At 45.9% G+C, this 20,709-nt stretch overlaps 1 protein-coding gene across 2 annotated transcripts in view; it reads right to left on the bottom strand.

Moving 5' to 3' along the window:
- Nucleotides 1-19,814: 19,814 nt before the first annotated feature.
- Nucleotides 19,815-20,709, bottom strand: part of ST6GALNAC3 (ST6 N-acetylgalactosaminide alpha-2,6-sialyltransferase 3) — a 103,905-nt gene continuing 103,010 nt past the window's right edge. For both annotated transcript variants that reach the window (XM_077824741.1, XM_077824742.1), the window contains one exon: nucleotides 19,815-20,001. In XM_077824741.1, coding sequence (XP_077680867.1) covers nucleotides 19,815-20,001 — 187 coding nt within the window. The remainder of the gene's footprint in view (nucleotides 20,002-20,709) is intronic.

Below are 20,709 nucleotides of genomic sequence, written 5' to 3' on the forward strand. Positions count from 1 at the left end.
TTTAAATCTATTTAATGTTAATTTTATATTGTTCTAGTTTTTAATCAAAATATTGTCTGGTACCAAGTCAAAAGCTTTACAGCAGTCTAAATATCAGTGCTTAATTTCTGTCAGGTCTTGCCAGGCCAAAGCCTCTGCTCCGCTGGGCTTGGCAATTCATAAACCCAGCACCTCTGGTCTTGCTGCATCAGTTATGAAAGAAAAAAAATTGTCTGAGCCCCGGCACCTTTTTCATTACTAATTAAGCATTTCTAAGTATGTTACATCAACACTATTACCTTTGCAAAAAGAAAAGGAGTACTTGTGGCACCTTAGAGACTAACCAATTTATTTGAGCATGAGCTTTCGTGAGCTACAGCTCACTTCATCGGATGCATACCGTGGAAACTGCAGCAGACTTTATATACACACAGAGAATATGAAACAATACCTCCTCCCACCCCACTGTCCTGCTGGTAATAGCTTATCTAAAGTGATCATCAGGTTAGGCCATTTCCAGCACAAATCCAGGTTTTCTCACCCTCCACCCCCCCACACAAATTCACTCTCCTGCTGGTGATAGCCCATCCAAAGTGACAACTCTTTACACAATGTGCATGATAATCAAGTTGGGCCATTTCCTGCACAAATCCAGGTTCTCTCACTCCCTCACCCCCCTCCAAAAACCCACCCCCATACACACACAAACTCACTCTCCTGCTGGTAATAGCTCATCCAAACTGACCACTCTCCAAGTTTAAATCCAAGTTAAACCAGAACATCTGGGGGGGGGGTTGGAAAAAACAAGAGGAAATAGGCTACCTTGCATAATGACTTAGCCACTCCCAGTCTCTATTTAAGCCTAAATTAATAGTATCCAATTTGCAAATGAATTCCAAATTCAGCAGTTTCTCGCTGGAGTCTGGATTTGAAGTTTTTTTGTTTTAAGATAGCGACCTTCATGTCTGTGATTGCGTGACCAGAGAGATTGAAGTGTTCTCCAACTGGTTTATGAATGTTATAATTCTTGACATCTGATTTGTGTCCATTTATTCTTTTACGTAAAGACTGTCCAGTTTGACCAATGTACATGGCAGAAGGGCATTGCTGGCACATGATGGCATATATCACATTGGTGGATGTGCAGGTGAACGAGCCTCTGATAGTGTGGCTGATGTTATTAGGCCCTGTGATGGTGTCCCCTGAATAGATATGTGGGCACAATTGGCAACGGGCTTTGTTGCAAGGATAAGTTCCTGGGTTAGTGGTTCTGTTGTGTGGTATGTGGTTGTTGGTGAGTATTTGCTTCAGGTTGCGGGGCTGTCTGTAGGCAAGGACTGGCCTGTCTCCCAAGATTTGTGAGAGTGTTGGGTCATCCTTTAGGATAGGTTGTAGATCCTTAATAATGCGTTGGAGGGGTTTTAGTTGGGGGCTGAAGGTGACGGCTAGTGGCGTTCTGTTATTTTCTTTGTTAGGCCTGTCCTGTAGTAGGTAACTTCTGGGAACTCTTCTGGCTCTATCAATCTGTTTCTTTACTTCTGCAGGTGGGTATTGTAGTTGTAAGAAAGCTTGACAGAGACCTTGTAGGTGTTTGTCTCTGTCTGAGGGGTTGGAGCAAATGCGGTTGTATCGCAGAGCTTGGCTGTAGACGATGGATCGTGTGGTGTGGTCAGGGTGAAAGCTGGAGGCATGCAGGTAGGAATAGCGGTCAGTAGGTTTCCGGTGTAGGGTGGTGTTTATGTGACCATTGTTCATTAGCACTGCAGTGTCCAGGAAGTGGATCTCTTGTGTGGACTGGACCAGGCTGAGGTTGGTGGTGGGATGGAAATTGTTGAAATCATGGTGGAATTCCTCAAGGGCTTCTTTTCCATGGGTCCAGATGATGAAGATGTCATCAATATAGCGCAAGTAGAGTAGGGCCTTTAGGGGACGAGAGCTGAGGAAGCGTTGTTCTAAATCAGCCATAAAAATGTTGGCTCTGTGTATATATAAAGTCTGCTGCAGTTTCCACGGTATGCATCCGATGAAGTGAGCTGTAGCTCACGAAAGCTCATGCTCAAATAAATTGGTTAGTCTCTAAGGTGCCACAAGTACTCCTTTTCTTTTTGCGAATACAGACTAACACGGCTGTTACTCTGAAACTATTACCTTTATCAACCAAATTTGTAATCTCATTAAAAAATCAAGTTAGTTTTGCAGAATCTATTTTTCATAATCCCATGTTGATATTACCCTCCTTTAATTCTTTATTCATTTTTTTTTTACATCATAAGGTAGCGCCCTAGCTATGGCTGGACACCATCAGGGTAGAGATGCCTTTTTAAGGCCTTTGGTAGTTTTTCATGCTAGGAAAGGAAAATATATCTGTCGAGGTACTTACAAGGCTCTCATCAGCAGACAATCTGAGCACCTTACTACCATTAATGGATTTTAGCTTCAACGCCCCGTGAGGTAGGGCAGTACTATCATCCCCATTTTACAGATGGGGATATAAGGCACAGCGTAGATTTAGTGAGTTTCCCAATAACACAGTGGAAGTTTATTGCTGAGCTCAAATTTTTCAGGTCTCTAGAGTCCCAGGTAACTAGACTGCACTTTCTACACTAGGAAGAAATGGAATCAGAGATTTTTTTTTTTCAGTCTGGAAACCTAGGTTTTGCCATTGTTAGTACCACAAATGCTACCACTGGCAAACCACCTATTTTCATTTTCTACAGGAGATGGGGATACATATTAACATAGTTCTGTTCCCAACTAAGCAGAGCTATGGTCAGGCAAGGAAACCACCAGGTTTCAGGACAGATGACACCACCATACATTACGTGCCTTTCACCAGTCAAAAATCACTGAGAAGATGGAGAAGTGCAACTTGTAGAGCATTGGAATAAGGCAGTGTCAACAATCGGGCATCTGTCTCTCAGGTGTGATGATATATATAGAAAACAGTTGGGGGCCAAATGGATGCCTTAGCTGAAAGAAATAAACCTGAAGGGCCTGGGCTGATGAAATACAGACATTCAAGAGCAGACTGGCTAAATTTCAGTCACGGTCACTATGTCTACACAGCAGCTGAGCTATCTCTGCTCCAGGTAGCACACTAAAAGTATGAGGCTTCTGCCATATAGTGTAGTACACTACAGACCAAGCAGTAGTGATGGTGCTAATGGGTTCACAATGATGGCTTAAGACCTTTTCATTGTAATTAAAAAACTGGGGAAACCTACTATGATGTGTCATAAACAGATCCTTACTTCCTGTGCACTGAGGTGGGAACAGAACTCTCCTGGCAAGAGCCCTGTAGGTTAATAAAACTGGAGTGATTTTTTTCCAGAGTTGTGTGAGGGAGAATGTTGTTTCTCACAAGCCACACTATTAATGGGTTGGTAGGACTTTACAGCGGTCCTTTGTCTTTGACGTTCACTAGGGTTACTTTAAGGCATCCTCTTCCTCACCTTTATCCTTAGAGGTCACCGTGGCTTATGGAGGATTTGTGACAACTGATGTAGGAGATCAGTGACTAGAGCCAAAGGGGTGGAAGTCTTGTACTGAAGACGATCAATCACTTTGTAGGCATTTCAACAACAGCTTGTTGGAGGATGTGGGCTTCGTGACGTCCTTCTGGGAGTTCTGGCTGGCCTGGCGAGGGCAGCGGCATGCCTTTCCCTTGGTGCGGCGGTGGTGGGACCTGGCGAAGGTGCGCGCCCGGCTCTTCTGCCGTGACTACACCCGGGGCGCCAACGGAGAGATGCGGCTATAGAGCAGTTGGAACAGAAGGTCTTAGAGCTGGAGAGGCGTCTGGCCGCCAACCCCGAGGATCCGCCCCTCTGTGGAGCGTGCCAGGAGAAGCGGGAGGAGCTCCGGGCCCTCGAGGACCATCAGGCCCGGGGTGCCTTTGTTCGATCCCGCATCCGCCTCCTTTGGGAGATGGATCGCAGCTCTCGCTTCTTCTACGCCCTGGAGAAAAGGAGGGGGGCCAAGAAACACATCACCTGCCTTCTGGCAGAAGATGGCACCCCCCTCATGGATCCAGTGGAGATGTACGGGAGGGCGAGAGCCTTCTATGCAAGCCTTTTCTCCCCGGATCCGACCGATCCTAACGCAGAGTGCTCTGGGAGGAGCTCCCTACGGTCAGCGTGGATGACCGAGACCAGCTCCTTTACAGTGCAGGTAGTCCGGCGTGGAGCATACTGGTGCATGCCTTCCTACACCACTTCCGAGGGCTCCGATACGACCAGCAGCTCCTTTATCTCCATCCGAGAGGTCTTCCGCGAGACCTCTCCGGGCTGCCGGTCTTCTACCAGGACCTCCTCCGGACCTGGAAACTGCTTTCAATGACCAGGTCCGTGGCGGCCACCGAGGGGGCAGGTCTCCTTGCAGAGCCCCTGCTACACAACCCCCAGCTTCGCGTGCAGGTGGCGGAGTCCCCCTCGGTGCGCCAGAGGTTGGTCCTGACAGAAGTCACAAAAGTCAGAGACCTCCTGGACTACGACCGGGGAGACTGGCTGGATCCCCTGATGCTCACTCAGTGCATGGGGCTCTCCAGACCTCATACTCCCCGGCGCGTACTTCAGGAGGTGAAGGCTGCTTTGCCACCTGCTGCTCGGGTTTATCTCGACCGGGTCCTGCACGAGGATGCGCCCCGCCCACCCTCTACCCCAGGCCCACCGGCCCTTTTAATTGGGCCTGCCCTGTGGACTTAACCGACCCCCTCACCACTTCACCGTGAGATGGCTGCACGAGATGCAGCCGGTCTGCTTCCAAATCGCGCCAAGGAAACATCTATACACGCTTGTGCTCCACACCCTTCACGCCCTCACCCTCGTGTCCCGCCCTGATACCAAATGGCGGGACCTCCTGCCACCTTTGGGGGGTGAGGCGCCACGGTGGGCCGGCCTATATTCCACCTTGGTCCCGAGGCCCACTGGTGATATCAGTTGGCGGCTCCTTCATGGAGCCATGAGCATGGGCTTGTTCTTGGCACGGTTCACCTCTATCCCAGACACCTGCCCCTTTTGCGGCGTGAGGGAAACCGTGGCACAGATATATCTGGAGTGTGCCAGGCTGCAGCCCCTATTCCGGCTCCTCACAAATATTTTATTACGTTTTTGGTTGCACTTTTCCCCTCACCTTCTTATTTATGCACTCCCTATCCATGGCCCCACAAAGTCATGGGATCTCCTGGTCAGCCTCCTCCTGGCCCTAACTAAAATGGCCATCTATAAAACCAGGGTGAGGAGGTTGGCCGATGGAGTCTCCCATGACTGTGGGGCCTATTTCCGATCCTCAGTCTGTTCACGTATCTGGGCAGAGTTCCTCTGGGCGGCATCCACTGACTCCCTTGACACCTTTGAGGAGCAGTGGGCACTGTCCGGGGTTCTCTGCTCGGTGTCCCCGTCCGGCTCCTTTCATTTGATCCCTTGACCACACTCCTGTCCCTGTTATTTCATTAGTTGTCCCCCGGATTTATTTGGCGTCCAGGTCCTGTGGATCCCCCTCTTAGGCTGGGGGGGGAGATCCTTTAGCAGTGGACAGGCTTTGCCCGCCCACTTCCCAGATCCCAATAGGATCACTCTCCTGTAGCCCTCTGGCCTGGAGGGAGAAGGAAGAAAGCGGGCTGCTGCTCCCGCTGCTGCTGTTAGGCCCTGGGCTCTCCCTGCTGCTACTGCTGCTCCAGCTGCTCCCCTGGCTGGGCCAGGGACCACCCACCTTTTCTGTTACCTGGTTGCTGGCTGGCTGCTGGACCCCCCACTCTTGGGTGCCGCTACTGCTCTAACTGCAGCCGCTTGGGGGGGGAGCCTGCTGGCCCGCTCCCCAGAAGGGGGGGGTGAGGGACCCCAGCCCCAGCCGTTGCTGCTACCACCACCACCACCATCTGAGAGGGGTCCTTTCTGCCTGCCTGAACCACCACCTGGAGTTCCTGGAGCTGCTGTTGCGGAGTTTGCTGCCTGGAGCTGCTGAAGCCCCAAGGAGGAGAAGGAGAAGGAGAGGACCATCTACCAGTGGGGGAGCACCTAGAGACTTTGCAGACCACCGGGGAGGAGTGGTCAACCTGCTTCCCTTTTCCCCTCCTCCTTCTGGTGTCTCCCCTTCCCTCCCTGCTTATGATGGTGGGAGACGAGATGGGTGGGGCTACTCCAGAAAACCCCACTGCCCCTCCCCCACCTGCTGCCCCGTTGCCCCCTCCCCCCCAAGCCTCTACCTCCGCTGCCGCAGCTGAACCACCTGCTACTGACCCCGCTGGGGCACTGGCAGTGGTGGACACCGGAACGACCTCTGCTCCTGCCACGTCCCTCGCCCCCTCCGACCCTGGGGAAGCCCCCCAGCCAGCAGGAAGGGCCAGGGTAAAAAGAAGGGTAAGGGCCCTGCAAAAAAGACCAAGCCCTCCATGGCAAGGGCTGCCCACACTGCTGCGGCCCCACCACCGGCCACGATGTCCCTCCCCACTGTTCCCTGCACCAGCTCCACAGGTGTCCCTCCCCCGGCCCCCAGGGCGTATACTCAGGTGGCGGCAGCCCCCCCCGCCTCAGCTACATCATCTCTCCTGCCCACCGCCTCTGCTACCATATATAGTGGCCAGGGCCCCTTCCTGACCTTGACCAGGAAGCACAGCATCCTTGGAGATCTACGTGTGGGCATTGGTGAGACTGGTGGGGCCCATGGCCATTGTGGCTGCCTCCAAAATGTACGGGAAGGTTGTTATCATCTTAGCATCGGAGGCCACCGCCCAGGAGGTGGTGGAGAAGGGCCTGGTAGTGGGGGGCGTGTTCGTCCCCATGGAGCTGCTAGAGGACCTGGGCGTCCGTCTGGTTCTGATCTCTGTCCCTCACTTTCTTCCCAATGATGCCCTATTACCTGCCCTCTCTACCCTGGGGAAACCCATCTCCGTGGTCAGCCCTCTCCCACTGGGCTGCAAAGACCCCGCCCTCCGTCACGTCCTCTTGTTCCGCCGGCAGGTGCAGCTTCAACTGCCGCTGGCGGCGCGTGGTGGAGAGGCGCTTGAGGGGTCCTTCCTGGTCCCCTACCAGCGGGCCCATTACCGGGTGCACTACTCCATGGGGGAGGCCCGGTGCTACCTCTGCTGGGCGATGGGGCATGTCCGGAGGGACTGCCCCTTGGCCCGGCAAGGAGAGGCATCCGGGACCCCCGAGCCCTGGCAAGGCGCCAGCCCCGTCATCACCAGCGCCCCTAGCTGCCTGGCCCCCGAAGCCACCCCTCCTCCTTCCCAGCCCACCACAGCTCCCACTCTGGCCCAAGGGGCATTGCCCCCACTATGCCCAGACGAGCGGGAGAGCCCCGCCTCTGCTGCATGCAATCTGGCGGGACCTGTGGAGGAGGGTGTGACAGGGACACCACCGGGCATGGGAGAGGGCCCACCTCAGGGGGAATCTTCCCTCCCTCATGCTGCCCCACCATTACCCCCCCCAAATCCCTGAGCCATTGCCTCCGCCCCCTGACCCAACCCCTGCTAGCCAGCCTCCAGATGATGCCATGGAGGGCTGGGCCCTAGTATAGGGGAAGCGGGGCAAGCAGAAGGCTCGAGGTCCGCTCCTCCCATCCGATGTGGAGGCCCCCCGGTAAACCAGAAAGGGGGGCACCAATGCCGAGCCTTCTGCCTTGCCCATGGGTGCGTTCCATCCACCAGTGCCGGCTGGGGAAGACATGGCAGCACCGGAAGGTAGTATCTCCCCTCCACAGGAGTCCCTCCCCTCTGAGGCCCCCAAGGAAGCCCCTCCTACCCTGTTACCATCTGAAGCCCCTATGAGCCCTGAGGTGACCGTCGCTTCAGGTGCCGGCAGGGAGAACCCCGGGGTGGCGGAAAGCGATCGCCCCTCCATTTACGAGGAAATTGAGGCCCTGGGTCTGACCCCGGTCACCCAGGTGGAGGATGACCCTTTGCCAGCAGGCCTCGATCTGGGCGACCTCACTCCGTCCCCCCTGTCCCCATGCTCCCTCCCCCTAACCGTTGCTTCCGCTCCCACTTCTGAGGAGCCCCTGGACTCCTCAATGAACCTGGCCACAGAAGGCACCCTGCTGACGGCCACCGAGCCTGTTGAGGCGATGGCCAGTGCCACATGGCTGGGACCCGAGTTAGGTGCACCCCTCATTGGTGTGGAGCAATCAACCTCTTTCCTGGGTGGGGGCACTACAGAGGACAGTCCACCTCCCGATGCCGTGGCTGCCAAACCCACCATAGAGCTTGTGCCCAACATCGCTGAGAGCCCCCTTCCCACTCCCCCAACCCTTGAGCCTGATCGGGAGGTGCCACCACCCAGCTGCTTGGCTTCTGAAGCCCAGAATCTTGCCTCTGCCCCTACCCCGTCCCTGACCCCATCCCTACCCCTGATGCCGACCCTGTCCCTATTCCTTCCACCTCCCGCGATGTTATTGCCGCCCCTGGGGCTGTCTCCTTCCCATTTCTGGCAAATGACCCCCACAAAATGGCTTTTGTGTTTCGCTGTCCCGACCCACTAGGGGCTGCTATCTTCCTTCCGCCACACCCTATTGCCCCAGGGTTCGAGTTGGGCCACGTGGCGCCAGCCCATCAGGCGCCACGTCGGAGGTCCGCACCTTGCCTGCCTGTCTTGGTGGGCCACAGGGCTGTACCAAGGGCCCCATCAGGGGATGACCAGGAGACAGTAATCCCACCCCCCACCCCATGCGCTGCGAGAGCAGCTGCGGGAGTTTTTAGAAGACGTCCGTGGCTCCCGCAACAAGGTACAGCTTGCTCTCCAGCAATGGGGGGACTTTCGTCAGATCCTCTGGGCTGCAAGGGCCCATATGGGGGAGGGTAAAAGGACCGGGAAGCAGGCTGACCCTGTCACAGTATATAAACTGAGCTTTTCAAAGGAGCTGTAGGGAGTTGGGTGCCCAAATCTGACTGAGTGGAAATTGAGTATGTCACTTGACTCAGCTCCTCTGAAACTCTCAGAACGCAGTTTGAAGTTGAGGACTTCTCTTTTTAAAATTGAAGGTTAGATTGTGGAGCACTGAGAGAAGTATAGAGTCATACTCTGGATTGGCGTTTGCAAGGTTTAGATGTTTTCAGATACCAGATACTTGTTGGTACTTCTGTAACTTAACACAAGATTAAAAAATCATACAGAAATCACAGAAATGTGGGATTGGGGGGAACCTCAAGAAGTGACCTCACTAAACTGAAGCAGGATTAAATATACCTCTGACAAGTGTTTGTCCAACCTATTCTTAAAAACCTCCAACGATGGGGATTCTACAACCAGCTGGGTAGCCTGGGCTGTTTAACTATCCTTTACAGTTAGAAATATTTTCATAACATCTACCATAAATCTCCCTTGCTGCAAACTAAGCCAAAATGACTAACCTGAACTAAATTAATCAGCATAAAAATAAAACATATAGATTTTTTTCTTCATCAAAGTACCTTCAAATATTAACAAGGTGGTCTAAGGAGAGATTTGATTTTTTTTAAAAAATAGACCTTATTTCAGGTAAATCAATATTTAAATCTCTTTGGCTTCAATGCATCAAAGCTGCAGGCACACTCCTGTCAATGGGGCTGTGTCAGAGAACGAGGGTCTGCTCGCATAAAGCTGCTTGTGGGATCAGGGCCTTAGCTCATAATATGATTGTGGGCTCAGATGTGCTCAAAAATGGCCCAAAGTGTCTGTTTTAATATGTGAACCACTGGGCATGTATCAAGGCTCTTGTCTTTTTCATGACATTAAAATATTTCAGTAATTAGATTTTATTACATAACCACACACGGATCCACAATGTATAATTGAATGAATTTGCATTCATACGCTATGCCACTGCAGTTGAGTGTGAACGCAGGTGAGTGTGAACGCAGATCAAAAATAATCTACAAAACTAACAGAGCTGTATGGACAAAGGGGATTAAATGAATCCATATTTCATCATGTTATTAGTATGCATGTGCATCTCACGCTCTAATGGCTCTGAAGGGAACATTAATGTGTATCCAGTAAGTATGTTTGAAAAATAACACACAAATTCCTAACAAGTCCCTTGGCAGGATACACCAGTATCCAATTTGAAAGACCCTCAGAGCTCAGCCTGGGAATGCCATTTCTTTCCTTTATTTAATAGTCATTTTACCACAGAAATCCCACTCTTCCTTCTTCTTCTTGACACCACAGTCAGCATGCCACAGCAAGGGACAGGAAGCAAGTCCTTTTATCCAGCACTCCTGTTTTCCACAGGTCAGATCAGGTACCAGAATCTGGCCCTAAATTAGCTGATACAGAGGCTGTATTATTTATCACAGCCTTGACCTACACACCTGAAATCTGGAATCTTCTCACAAGCCCAGTTGGTCTATATGTGCTTAGCTAATAGACATGTCATGTCAAGTTAAATTGTGTATCCAGAAGCATGTTGGACATCGATGACTCTACTAGCTGGGCAATAAAAGAAGCAAATACTCACCCGTTATCATAAGACATGAGCTTTCAAACAACCCTCTGTGTTTGAAGTGCGCTCTCTCTTTCTAAATGCTGAACACACTCTCTTACTTCCTTCATATCCATTCACTTCCTAAGTGACTTCACTCTCTGGGAGAGTGGATGGGAGCTATGAACTCGTTACTGGAGGGAACTAATGCGCTTATTTAGGCCGCAATACTGCAAACACTTACACAGCTGCTTAACTTTACTCCCAAAAGTAGACCCATTGAAGTGAATAGTACTGCCCACATACTTAAAGTTAAGCTCATGTGAGTGTTTGCAGGATCAGGGCCATATTTATGTAATGTCATCAGATACCAATGTCTTCTAATATCAATAAGAGTAACAATTCAAGCACAATTCATGTATCATTTCTCCGAAGCAGGTAGTAAACTTTCTGTGGGGCAGGGACTCTGGGTTTTGTGAGCTATCATGTACATTTGAAGCTGTGTATAAATAAATAATATTTGTCAGGCACAAAGATGTGCACAAATGATGTAACATAAAAATATTCTCTAACAGAGACTGGAAATGGTACACATTTATTGTTCAGACTTTAAAATAGGCCAGGCACAATTTTGCAAATACAGAGAAAGCACATAAAAATAATCCGAATGGGAGTGAAACGTAAGCAGCGCACAGTAGGAAACCTGACAAAACGCAAAATATCTCAAATACATTTTAACAGTACAAAAGACTCTTCAATCTAGCACTGAAAAAAGCAAATAAAGAAATGTAATAATATTTGAAACTTCTAATTAACTTCATTTTAGTAATATGTAATAGCAACTTCATAAAAACAGGAGGACACTTGTATATCATGTATACACACACACACACAGATATATACAGGAACCTACTGGTATGCAAGGAGAAGAACAAAAATTGTCCCTGTAAAAAGATGAATGGGAAGATGTGTATTATATACTATATAAAAACAATGGATGCATTAGCAGAGCAATATTAGTAACAAGTATGTACACAATAAAAATGCCTATTTTGAGTAAATGGAATGAAAATTAATCTGATCAAAACAGACACTTTCCATATTGTGCACATGTTGGATTATACTCTACTGCATCACATTTCTGACTTGTGGAGCAAATTTAGGGCACGGTCCTGTTAGGTGCTGAGACCCGCCCCCCCCCCAGCCCATATGAGCTGAGATGAAAGGGTTCAGATCTGAAAAGGGCAGAGCTATGAAAGGAATGAGCTGAGGCCAAGAAGTAGGGAGGAAAGACCCAACACTGGAGTTTCTGTTTAGCAAAAAGATTGTGTTGCTAAATGGGGTGAACAGAAGTTACTCTTCCTGGTATTGTAGAATTCTAATAGGTCACTTTGAGAATGTACCAGGACTTTAGTGAACATAAAGCAACAAATAGTTCTGCATTTACTAGTTCCCTCTATAAGAAATATTGGTTTTCCTCATTCTTATTTGGTAATATCTGGAAAAATGCTTCTTGTGCTATCAGCTGCATGTGCACATGCTGAGGACGAGCGAGATGGGAGGCCCTGACAGCAGTCAGCATAGGACATTTTTCCCCCAGCCTCAGAAATGTTAGTGTCAGGAATTTCAACATGAACAAACTATGCAGCTACCACATTCATCCTGTCACATACAGAAATCATGCAAAAAATAAGGTACTTGCACAGGAGTCAAACAATTGTAAAATGCTGCCCTAACAACATAATGTATTTGACACCGCCTGTGTCAAGAAAGTCATTCCTGAGGTTATACCCAAATGTGGGCTTTCCTTATAGAAGGGCACAGAAATGATAGCTGAGCCCCAGGGTAGGTTCACAAAAACATGTTTATCTATGTCTGATATTCAAGTGAAAAATGTCAAGTTTAGTAAACGTTTCCTGACTGGCTTCACTAGTTTATATGCCACAGTCCGCTAATGGCACTGTTATAGATTTGAAGCAAACCACTACAACTCAACGTCATACAATATTAAAGAGAAAGAGCTACTATTGTTTACAATATGCACATAACTTCCATTATCTATTACAGTATGAGAATAAAATAATACATAACATGCTATCATGCATACTACATGGTAAGAACATGTATTAGTTCAAGTTACAATTTTTTTTAGGGCCGGTAAATCAGAACGGTACTAGATCATATTAACCTACTAACACCCTCATTTCTACAGGACTTATTATAGTAGCAGCCAGTGATACATTCAAAATCAAATGTTGGAAGAGTCCATGAACTCATTGCCCTTTGCAAGTGAGTTAAGCTTAAAACATACTGACAGTACCATAACTCAATGGCATTTCAGCTGAACTGCCCCGTCCTCTAAGACCTGGACACTCACACCAGTCATACCTGGGGCTAGATTACGACACTATATCTCCGAGTGCTAAAGGGGATGAGGATTCCTCTTCCCAAGAGTCCTCAAATGATGGTCTGTGGGAACAGGTTGTGTGGGGGAGGGGAAAGGGAAAGAATTGGGCAGGCTACAAGCAGGTCATGAACAGCCCTGTGTGGGGTAGAGGATGCATATAATCTAATGGAGCTGTGGGACTAGGGCAGGTTTGGGGGCCAAAGTTGGAAGTGAAGCACTGGGACACCAAACAGATGGCTCTGGCCTCCTGGGAATCCCTATTTTGGACAGATCTTATGGAGGAGGATTTCATTCCTCCCCCATTAGTCTCCTCTTGCAGATTTCACCAAGGGAGCACCAATCCAGTCCATGGACATGAATATTCTGTGGGTTATGTAACACGGCGTAAACAAACAACATGTTGTTTCCTGAAGCTTTGAACAGAAACACATCAGTACTCAAGAAGGTACATTTGGATTTTGGCTATTTATTCACCAAGGCATCCTTCACCTCTGCATGTTTAAGTCACATTTCTCTGTATCCTCCAAAGAATAAAGGAACAGAAAGAGACACATCTGCTGAAAATGAAACCTTTTCTGCTCAAAAGAGCTAACCATGCCAAGTCAGGAAACAACAACAACAAAAAACACAACTATCTGTTGTACTCGGTATGTACCATTGCCCAAGGACAGCTCTAAGTTGATGCTTTGGAAACTGATATGGAATTTTACTCTTGTGGTTACTCTAAGGTTCATCAAAAATAAGTACTAGACTAGTTCCAGCACCACTAGAGGCATATGCTATTTCTGAAATACAGTCAGAGATGATTTGCAACCAAACACGAGCATGAATGTGTAAAGTGCCTCTATTTTTCCATTGTCTCAGGGCAATAAACATTTATAATTCAAGGATCAATGTTCTTTGCTTTAATTGACATGTTTTCTGGGTGAGCATCTGTGCTCTGACCTCAGCTGTCCTGAGAAGGGTTCCAGCATTGTACATCTGGTGATAGAGCATTGGTTGGGACAGCCCCAACAGTGCTAAACTTGCTCTCCCTTGACATTACTATTACTATTTATACAATGCAATAGTGCACCTGGTACTTGCTACACAAGACTGCTTACCTCAGTTAATCTGACTGCCAAGATTTTATTTTTATAGTGTTGGGTGTTCTGTGCCTGATTCAAAGCCCATTGAAGTCATTGGAGATACCTCCACTGACTTCACTGGGCTTTGGATTGGGCCCTCAGTGACTACCCAGGGCCTATACCATAGCAATGAGCACTCTATGAATATTGAAGCGATAGCTAGATTGACCTCTCCTGAACACAGTCTGCTCCTGCTCAAACTCCTTCAGTCTGTTATGACCTTTCAGAGTTTCATAAGTTTCAAAGAGTTGAAGGCCAGAAGGGACTATTAGATCATCTAGTCTGACCTCCTGTATAACACAGACCATTACATTTCATGCAAATACCCTATGCTGAGCCCAATGGCTTCAGTTAAATTAAAGCATTTTAGTCCTCAGGAGAGTAAACTGTTTTGTGTCTCAGACAGAGAACATGAGAGACTGAGGTGTCACCAGTGCCCAAGGCCCCTGCAATGGCCGTGAACTCATTAGGTAAGATATGCCCAGAGAATCCTAGTAGGTGATCTACATCGCACCTTGGGGAAAATTCCTTCCCAACCCCAAATCTAGAAAGCAGTTAGATCCTGAACATGTGAACAAGACACACAAGCCAGGCATCTAAGACAAAGAACCTGGACCACCCCCTTTGGATCTGTCTGCATATGGAGCCCTCTGTGTGCATATCTCCTCATCCTGCATGGGGAAAGGGGCTCAGCTGCCTTTACGGAACCATCTCCTCTCTCCTCTGTACCTTGCGCACTCCTCTGCAAGCAGCAGAGTAGGAGCCTTGGCAGGTGGGAGGGGAGGAGTGGGCAGGGCAGGGCCAATTTCCAGAGGCTGACTGGAAAACATAATTCAGCTTGACATACAACTTCACATGCAATTGCAACATCATCTAAATGTATCAAAGTTACATACCTGTAGCTATGTAACATGCAAAATGGAAAACATTTTGTGAAAATTTTTGCCCCAATTCTTTCCAAGACAACATCAGCATTTTTGAAAATGGTTAACCAGCTCTACAGGCCACATACAAAGTATGCAAAATAAATGTGTCCTATATTTTAACCCTTTATCTAGGTCAGGACTATAGCTGGTCAGACAATGAATGAAAATTTACCTATTTGACATGAATAAAAAATATTCACAAATAATACATTTGACAAATATTTAACTATCTAAGAGCTGACTGAATTAAGATACAAATATTTGTGTTTCACTTATTTGATGACAGATGGCAAAAACATTGCCAAATTATTTGGGAATATCAGTCTACCAAATATAACGAGGAGAACTATTTGAAGTCTACAGGTCAACTGCTTGCTTTCTTTACTCACACGAGCAGTTGATTAAAATAGGGGTCCTCAAATAAAGTAAGCAAATAGCATCTAATTAAGGTCAGTTAATTTGTAGTAGCCCTTACTTAAAAGAATAAATGTTTCTGAACTGCCCTCCTAACTGCTCTCAGAAGGTAACTGATCAAGGTCTCTTAACACAGTCACACAACAAAATTCTTTCTTCCATACTGCAGTGCTGATTTCTAACACAGTCATCTTTAACGCAGTGGTCACAGTTCCTTACCCATATAATAAAAATAATGGAAAATTGCATTTAGTTTATGCTAAAGACAGGCTAATTTAAATAAAGGAAGTGATATTCATTTACTCTGGTGTGCATGAAGCTTGATGCAATGTTTCTAATGTGGTTTCAATGTGGTTTTTCTCAACCTGCAAATTCAAGGATCCTACTACAAGCAGGTAGCAACACTTCCAAGTTTGCTTTGTGACAACTGCAGTCTAATGAGGTTTGCAATTCTACTACACATTTAGCTGCTGCTAGAGATGTATTTATCTAACTGGACATTGCACATGATGAAGTCTGATGAGCCATTCCATACAGCATGTAAGTATTCCATAAAGAGCTACAATAGATTGCATTAACTTTAGAATAATTTCCTATTTAGAAAAGTTTTTTTAAAAATACAGATTAAAAACATTTGTGGTGTATTTTCCAGTGATAGCAGAGAAAGTAGTAATAATTTTTAGGGAGAAACTGATTGGTAGCCTTAGGCTCTCCAAACTCTCCCATTTAGGCCCCAATTCAGCAGTTGATTCCTAATGAGCAAAGCACATGCATGACTTCAGTGGGACATAAGCCTGTTCTTAACTCCATCCCTATTCAGCAAGAACACACTGAAATGATTTGCCTTAGTTCCCATTCGTACAGGGATAGGGGAATATCAGTGAACATTTACGTAGAAACTCTATAGTCCTTAAAGAAATAATAATACCACCTAGTTCTTACATAGCACTTGTCATCAGTAGATCTCAAAGTGCTGTATAAAGGTCAGTATCTTGATCCTTCTCTTCCAGATGGGGAAACTGAGGCATAGAGTGGTGACTAGCCTAAGGTCACACATCCAGCCAATAGCACCGCAGTGGTTAGACCCTCCTCTCCTGTGTCCCAATCCAGTGCCTTATCCACTAAGCCATGCTGCACTTTTCCCCCATATAATATACTCTAAATGCTGAACAGAATGCAAAGTCAGAACTGAATACATACAAAAGATTGGCCTTCTTTAGCAGAATGTGTATTAACCACTATCTGTAAACACACATTGCAAATTTTAAACCAGTTTAGGTCTCCTGTTTTTTATATTAATGTAAAACACCATTTGTGGATTTGTGAGTGGGATGTCCTGATTACTCTTGGAGGATGTTGTATAATTGTATTAAATATTTGCATTGGCTCTGTTTATTTTTCAGAATAAGGCTTCACACACTTTACATCAGATCTATGTTGATCTGAACAAGTTCCAATTATCTTGAAACTATCTTGCCTTTATGCTGGAATGACATTGAAATATTGTCCTTTCAACATGTGGATAAAGGATCACCTGAGGTCTTTATTCTGTCCTTATTGTGGGAAAAAAACTGCTATTTTTGAGAGAGGGGATGGAGAGCATTTTGTTAAAGTGTATATTGTAGAATTGTAGGCTATAGATTTGAGGAATCATGCAAGATTTTCTCTCACATGAAGGCTCCTCTCACCCACATACACAATTTCTGCCCATATCTCATCACTAGTCACCCCTTCTTCTCCATTAACCCCTTTAATTCTGCCACCTTGTCTCTCCTGATGTTCACCCTTTGGGTTCCTTTCCCCACAATGACTTCATACAATTCCCCATGTTGCCCTTCACAATATGCAGAGAACATCCCCCGTAGCGCAGTGTGCCCTACATCCTTTGTTCTTCCTTTAAATCCCTCATTGCAGCTCCTTTTATTAACTTTCTATCTATTCAATCAAATTGACAAGATATGTATGCACATAGCAAATTAGCTCATGGGCTCACAGCTGCAACCTTCATCCTTCCATTACCCTTTCCCCATCCTTGCTTTATTTCAGTCCTTGCTGATTTTAAACTCTTGGGGGAGGAGGCATTTTAAGAGTTATTTTTATTATTTGTATATTATGTAAGTGCCTACAGGCCCGAATTGAGATTGGGGCCCCATTGTGCAAGGCGCTGTACAGACACATTGTGCATGACAGTATCTGGCTTGACAAGCTTGCAGTCAAAGAAAAAGACAAAGGATGGGGTAAGGAAATGTGATAATTCTCATTCTGCAAATGGGGAACTAAGGCAGAGAGAGATCAAGTGACCTGCGACAGAACCAGGCATTGAACCTAAATCACCCAAGGCTTAGTCCAGTGCCTTAACCACAAGCCCATCAGGGTTGTGCCTACTATGAACCAGGCACATCTATGGCACACAATAGGTAATAAGAGGAGAAAGCTCATGTATTTTAAAAACCATCAGGAAGATGCTTCAATGGAAAAAGCTAGTGGCATAGTCCAAGGGAAATGGAGAAGAAACACGGACATCACTCTCAATAACAAAGGGTTGAGTGAAGAGTGGCACTTAATGATGATGAAAAAGAATATATACGCTCTGGACATATCAAATATAGATTTACATATACAAATATACATTAGGCAATTCAGTCAGTATACAAATATTTACATGTAAAAATAGAGAGACAAGAAAGGTGAGGTAATTGTCTCTCTCATATCCTGGGACCAGCACGGCTATAACAACACTGCAAACATGTAAAAATAGGTTTTTCCTTTCCCCTTTTCATGATTTACAAAAGCATACAAAGTTTCCTGTTTAATAGTGTGAGTGCACCTGTGTGCAACATTCCACACACACTTCTTTCAAGTTTCACAGTATTGGCTTTTACAGTGTTGAAGCTGACATTCCAGGTGCTAAAACGTTCTTAGGAAATGTTTTGAACTGAAAGAGACTTAAACATTAATTTAAATACAGTAAAAAAGGTCACATGTTTAGCTGAATTATTTTCCAATCAAAAATGGTTCTGCTGCAGTTGAAATAAATGATGGTTCACTTTGAACAGTGTATTTGAATTAGAGATGGGCAAGTATTAAAACTCAAGAACTGCCCCATTGATGCGATAATCCTGTGAGGCACTGAGAACCCTCAACTCCGACTGAAAGTGGAGGGAGCTCAGCATTAGGAAGAACACACAGTATAAAAGGTGGGGCACAGCATCATGCAGGATCAGACCCTGACATGGCTGCCACTTTCCTCAAACAGCCAACATAGAAGAATGTATGCCAAGTGCCATAGGTGTTGCCATACTAATAAATGCTTATATACCATTTTTCACCTTCAAAACACTTGATGGACATTAATTAATCCTCACAAGACCTTTGTGAGGTAGATAAATATTATCCCCATTTTTAAAGGTGGAAAAACTGAGGCGGAAAGGTGAAACAAATTGTCCAAGGTTGCAAGGGATTCAGTGTTAAAACTCGGATCAGAACTCAGGAGTTTTGTGCTCCAAGTCCTGTCTTTGTATCCCTAAGCCTCCCCCACCAACATGTTTTTACACCATTTGTAGAGCTATTGTTTCAAAAAGCAGGTACAATTTAGGGTGATGTCATAAAAAAGTGAACTAATGTTGGTGGATGCTGGAATGTCATCCTCCAAAAATACTGCAATTTGAGATAGTGTCCAGATGAATTACATCATTCAAGATGATGGAGGCCAACCGATATGGAAGTAAGTAGGTAACCGGAGCTTCTGTGTTACCTATGGGCCTTTGAGCTCTGAATATCTTTGCACAGGGGAGTTACCTTCAGTTCAGGAATCATTATTTACCCCATCTCTAATTTTAGCACACCCAGTGTGGATACATGGGAAAGTATATACATACTGCCACATTGGTGGTCCTTAACATTTATCCAGCTGTATGTAAGATAAATAGATATAGTTACCTCAGAATCTACTATCTTTGTATTTGCCTGTAGGAAGTTACCTTTAGTACGGCAAATCTTGAGGTTAAATAACTGAAAATAGAAAAGGAGTACTTGTGGGACCTTAGAGACTAACAAATTTATTTGAGCATAAGCTTTCGTTTGCTACACGGATGCACGTAGCTCACGAAAGCTTATGCTCAAATAAATTTGTTAGTCTCTAAGGTGCCACAAGTACTCCTTTTCTTTTTGCGAATACCGACTAACACGGCTGCTACTCTGAAACCTGTCATAAATGCAAATAGTCATTTTAATTACCTAAGGCAACTGGAAAGTTTCTAAGGGCCACCACTCTGTGGGCATGCTTGTATATAACATGAAATCACTACTATCTGGAAACGACTGTTGTCTTGAATTAAAATGCAGTGAAAATGTAAAGTGCATTATGTGGTATATAACCCTTAGTGATAAAATAAGCAACTCATCTGCCTTCCACAAATTGGTAAGTTTTTCTTAACAGCTGAACCATCAACTTCTCTATCATCGAGTTTTAGTTTAGTTTATCTAGTGTGTGAGAACGTCCATCAGATGTAAGCAAGATCATTGTAAATTGAGGCATTTTTGTAATAGTATGCTACTAAAGAACCAACATCAAGACAGTGTCCAGTTGGGGTGTGTAAATATTATTGTGTGCTTCTTGGCCCATTTAGCAAATACTTTCTTTTCTGTGATAAATCTATGACCTCCATAGGGAGCATTTTCATGCAGAAAGTACTCATCACATTCATCTCTTCCTGGCTCATAATAATGGTAAGGGACCTTTCGAAAGGCTTCTGACCTGGGAAAGAAAACAAAACACAGATACACGTTAATACATTTTCCAGGAAATCCATTATATACACTGACAGGTTTCAGAGTAGCAGCCGTGTTAGTCTGTATCCGCAAAAAGAAAAGGAGTACTTGTGGCACCTTAGAGACTAACAAATTTATTTGAGCATAAGCTTTCGTATGCATCTGATAAAGTGAGCTGTAGCTCACGAAAGCTTATGCTCAAATAAATTTGTTAGTCTCTAAGGTGCCACAAGTACTCCTTTTCTTTTTATTATATTACACTGTAATTGTATTCATTGGAATCCCATCCATGTGTCTATCGTGTAAGAAATCTTTCCATTATAGTATATGCACAGTATGGTTTGTGTGCATTTTAATAGATCAAATAAATAAATACAGGTCCTTAAGATTCACTGGCCTTACTAATTAGCATAGGATTATGGTCAGGGCCTAGAGGGCACTCCCCCTGGGTTGTCCTACTGCAAAAGTTAGCCAATGTGTCAGTATCTCTAAATGGAAGGCTCTCATTGGGTAGTCCTAGTCCCCGCAACAGGCCCTTGGTTGGCTGACTAGGGCACAGGGCAGTGATATCAGCAAGCAAAAGAGGAGGGGGATCTTTCTTGCTCTGTTGTTCCTAGCAAGTGATTAAGCTAAAACAAACAAAATATCTTCTAATCAGGCAATGCAGCCACAACTGCACCTATCAGGGACACGG

This window comes from Eretmochelys imbricata, chromosome 8 (genome assembly GCF_965152235.1).
Source record: "Eretmochelys imbricata isolate rEreImb1 chromosome 8, rEreImb1.hap1, whole genome shotgun sequence".
Lineage (NCBI taxonomy): Eukaryota > Metazoa > Chordata > Testudines > Cheloniidae > Eretmochelys > Eretmochelys imbricata.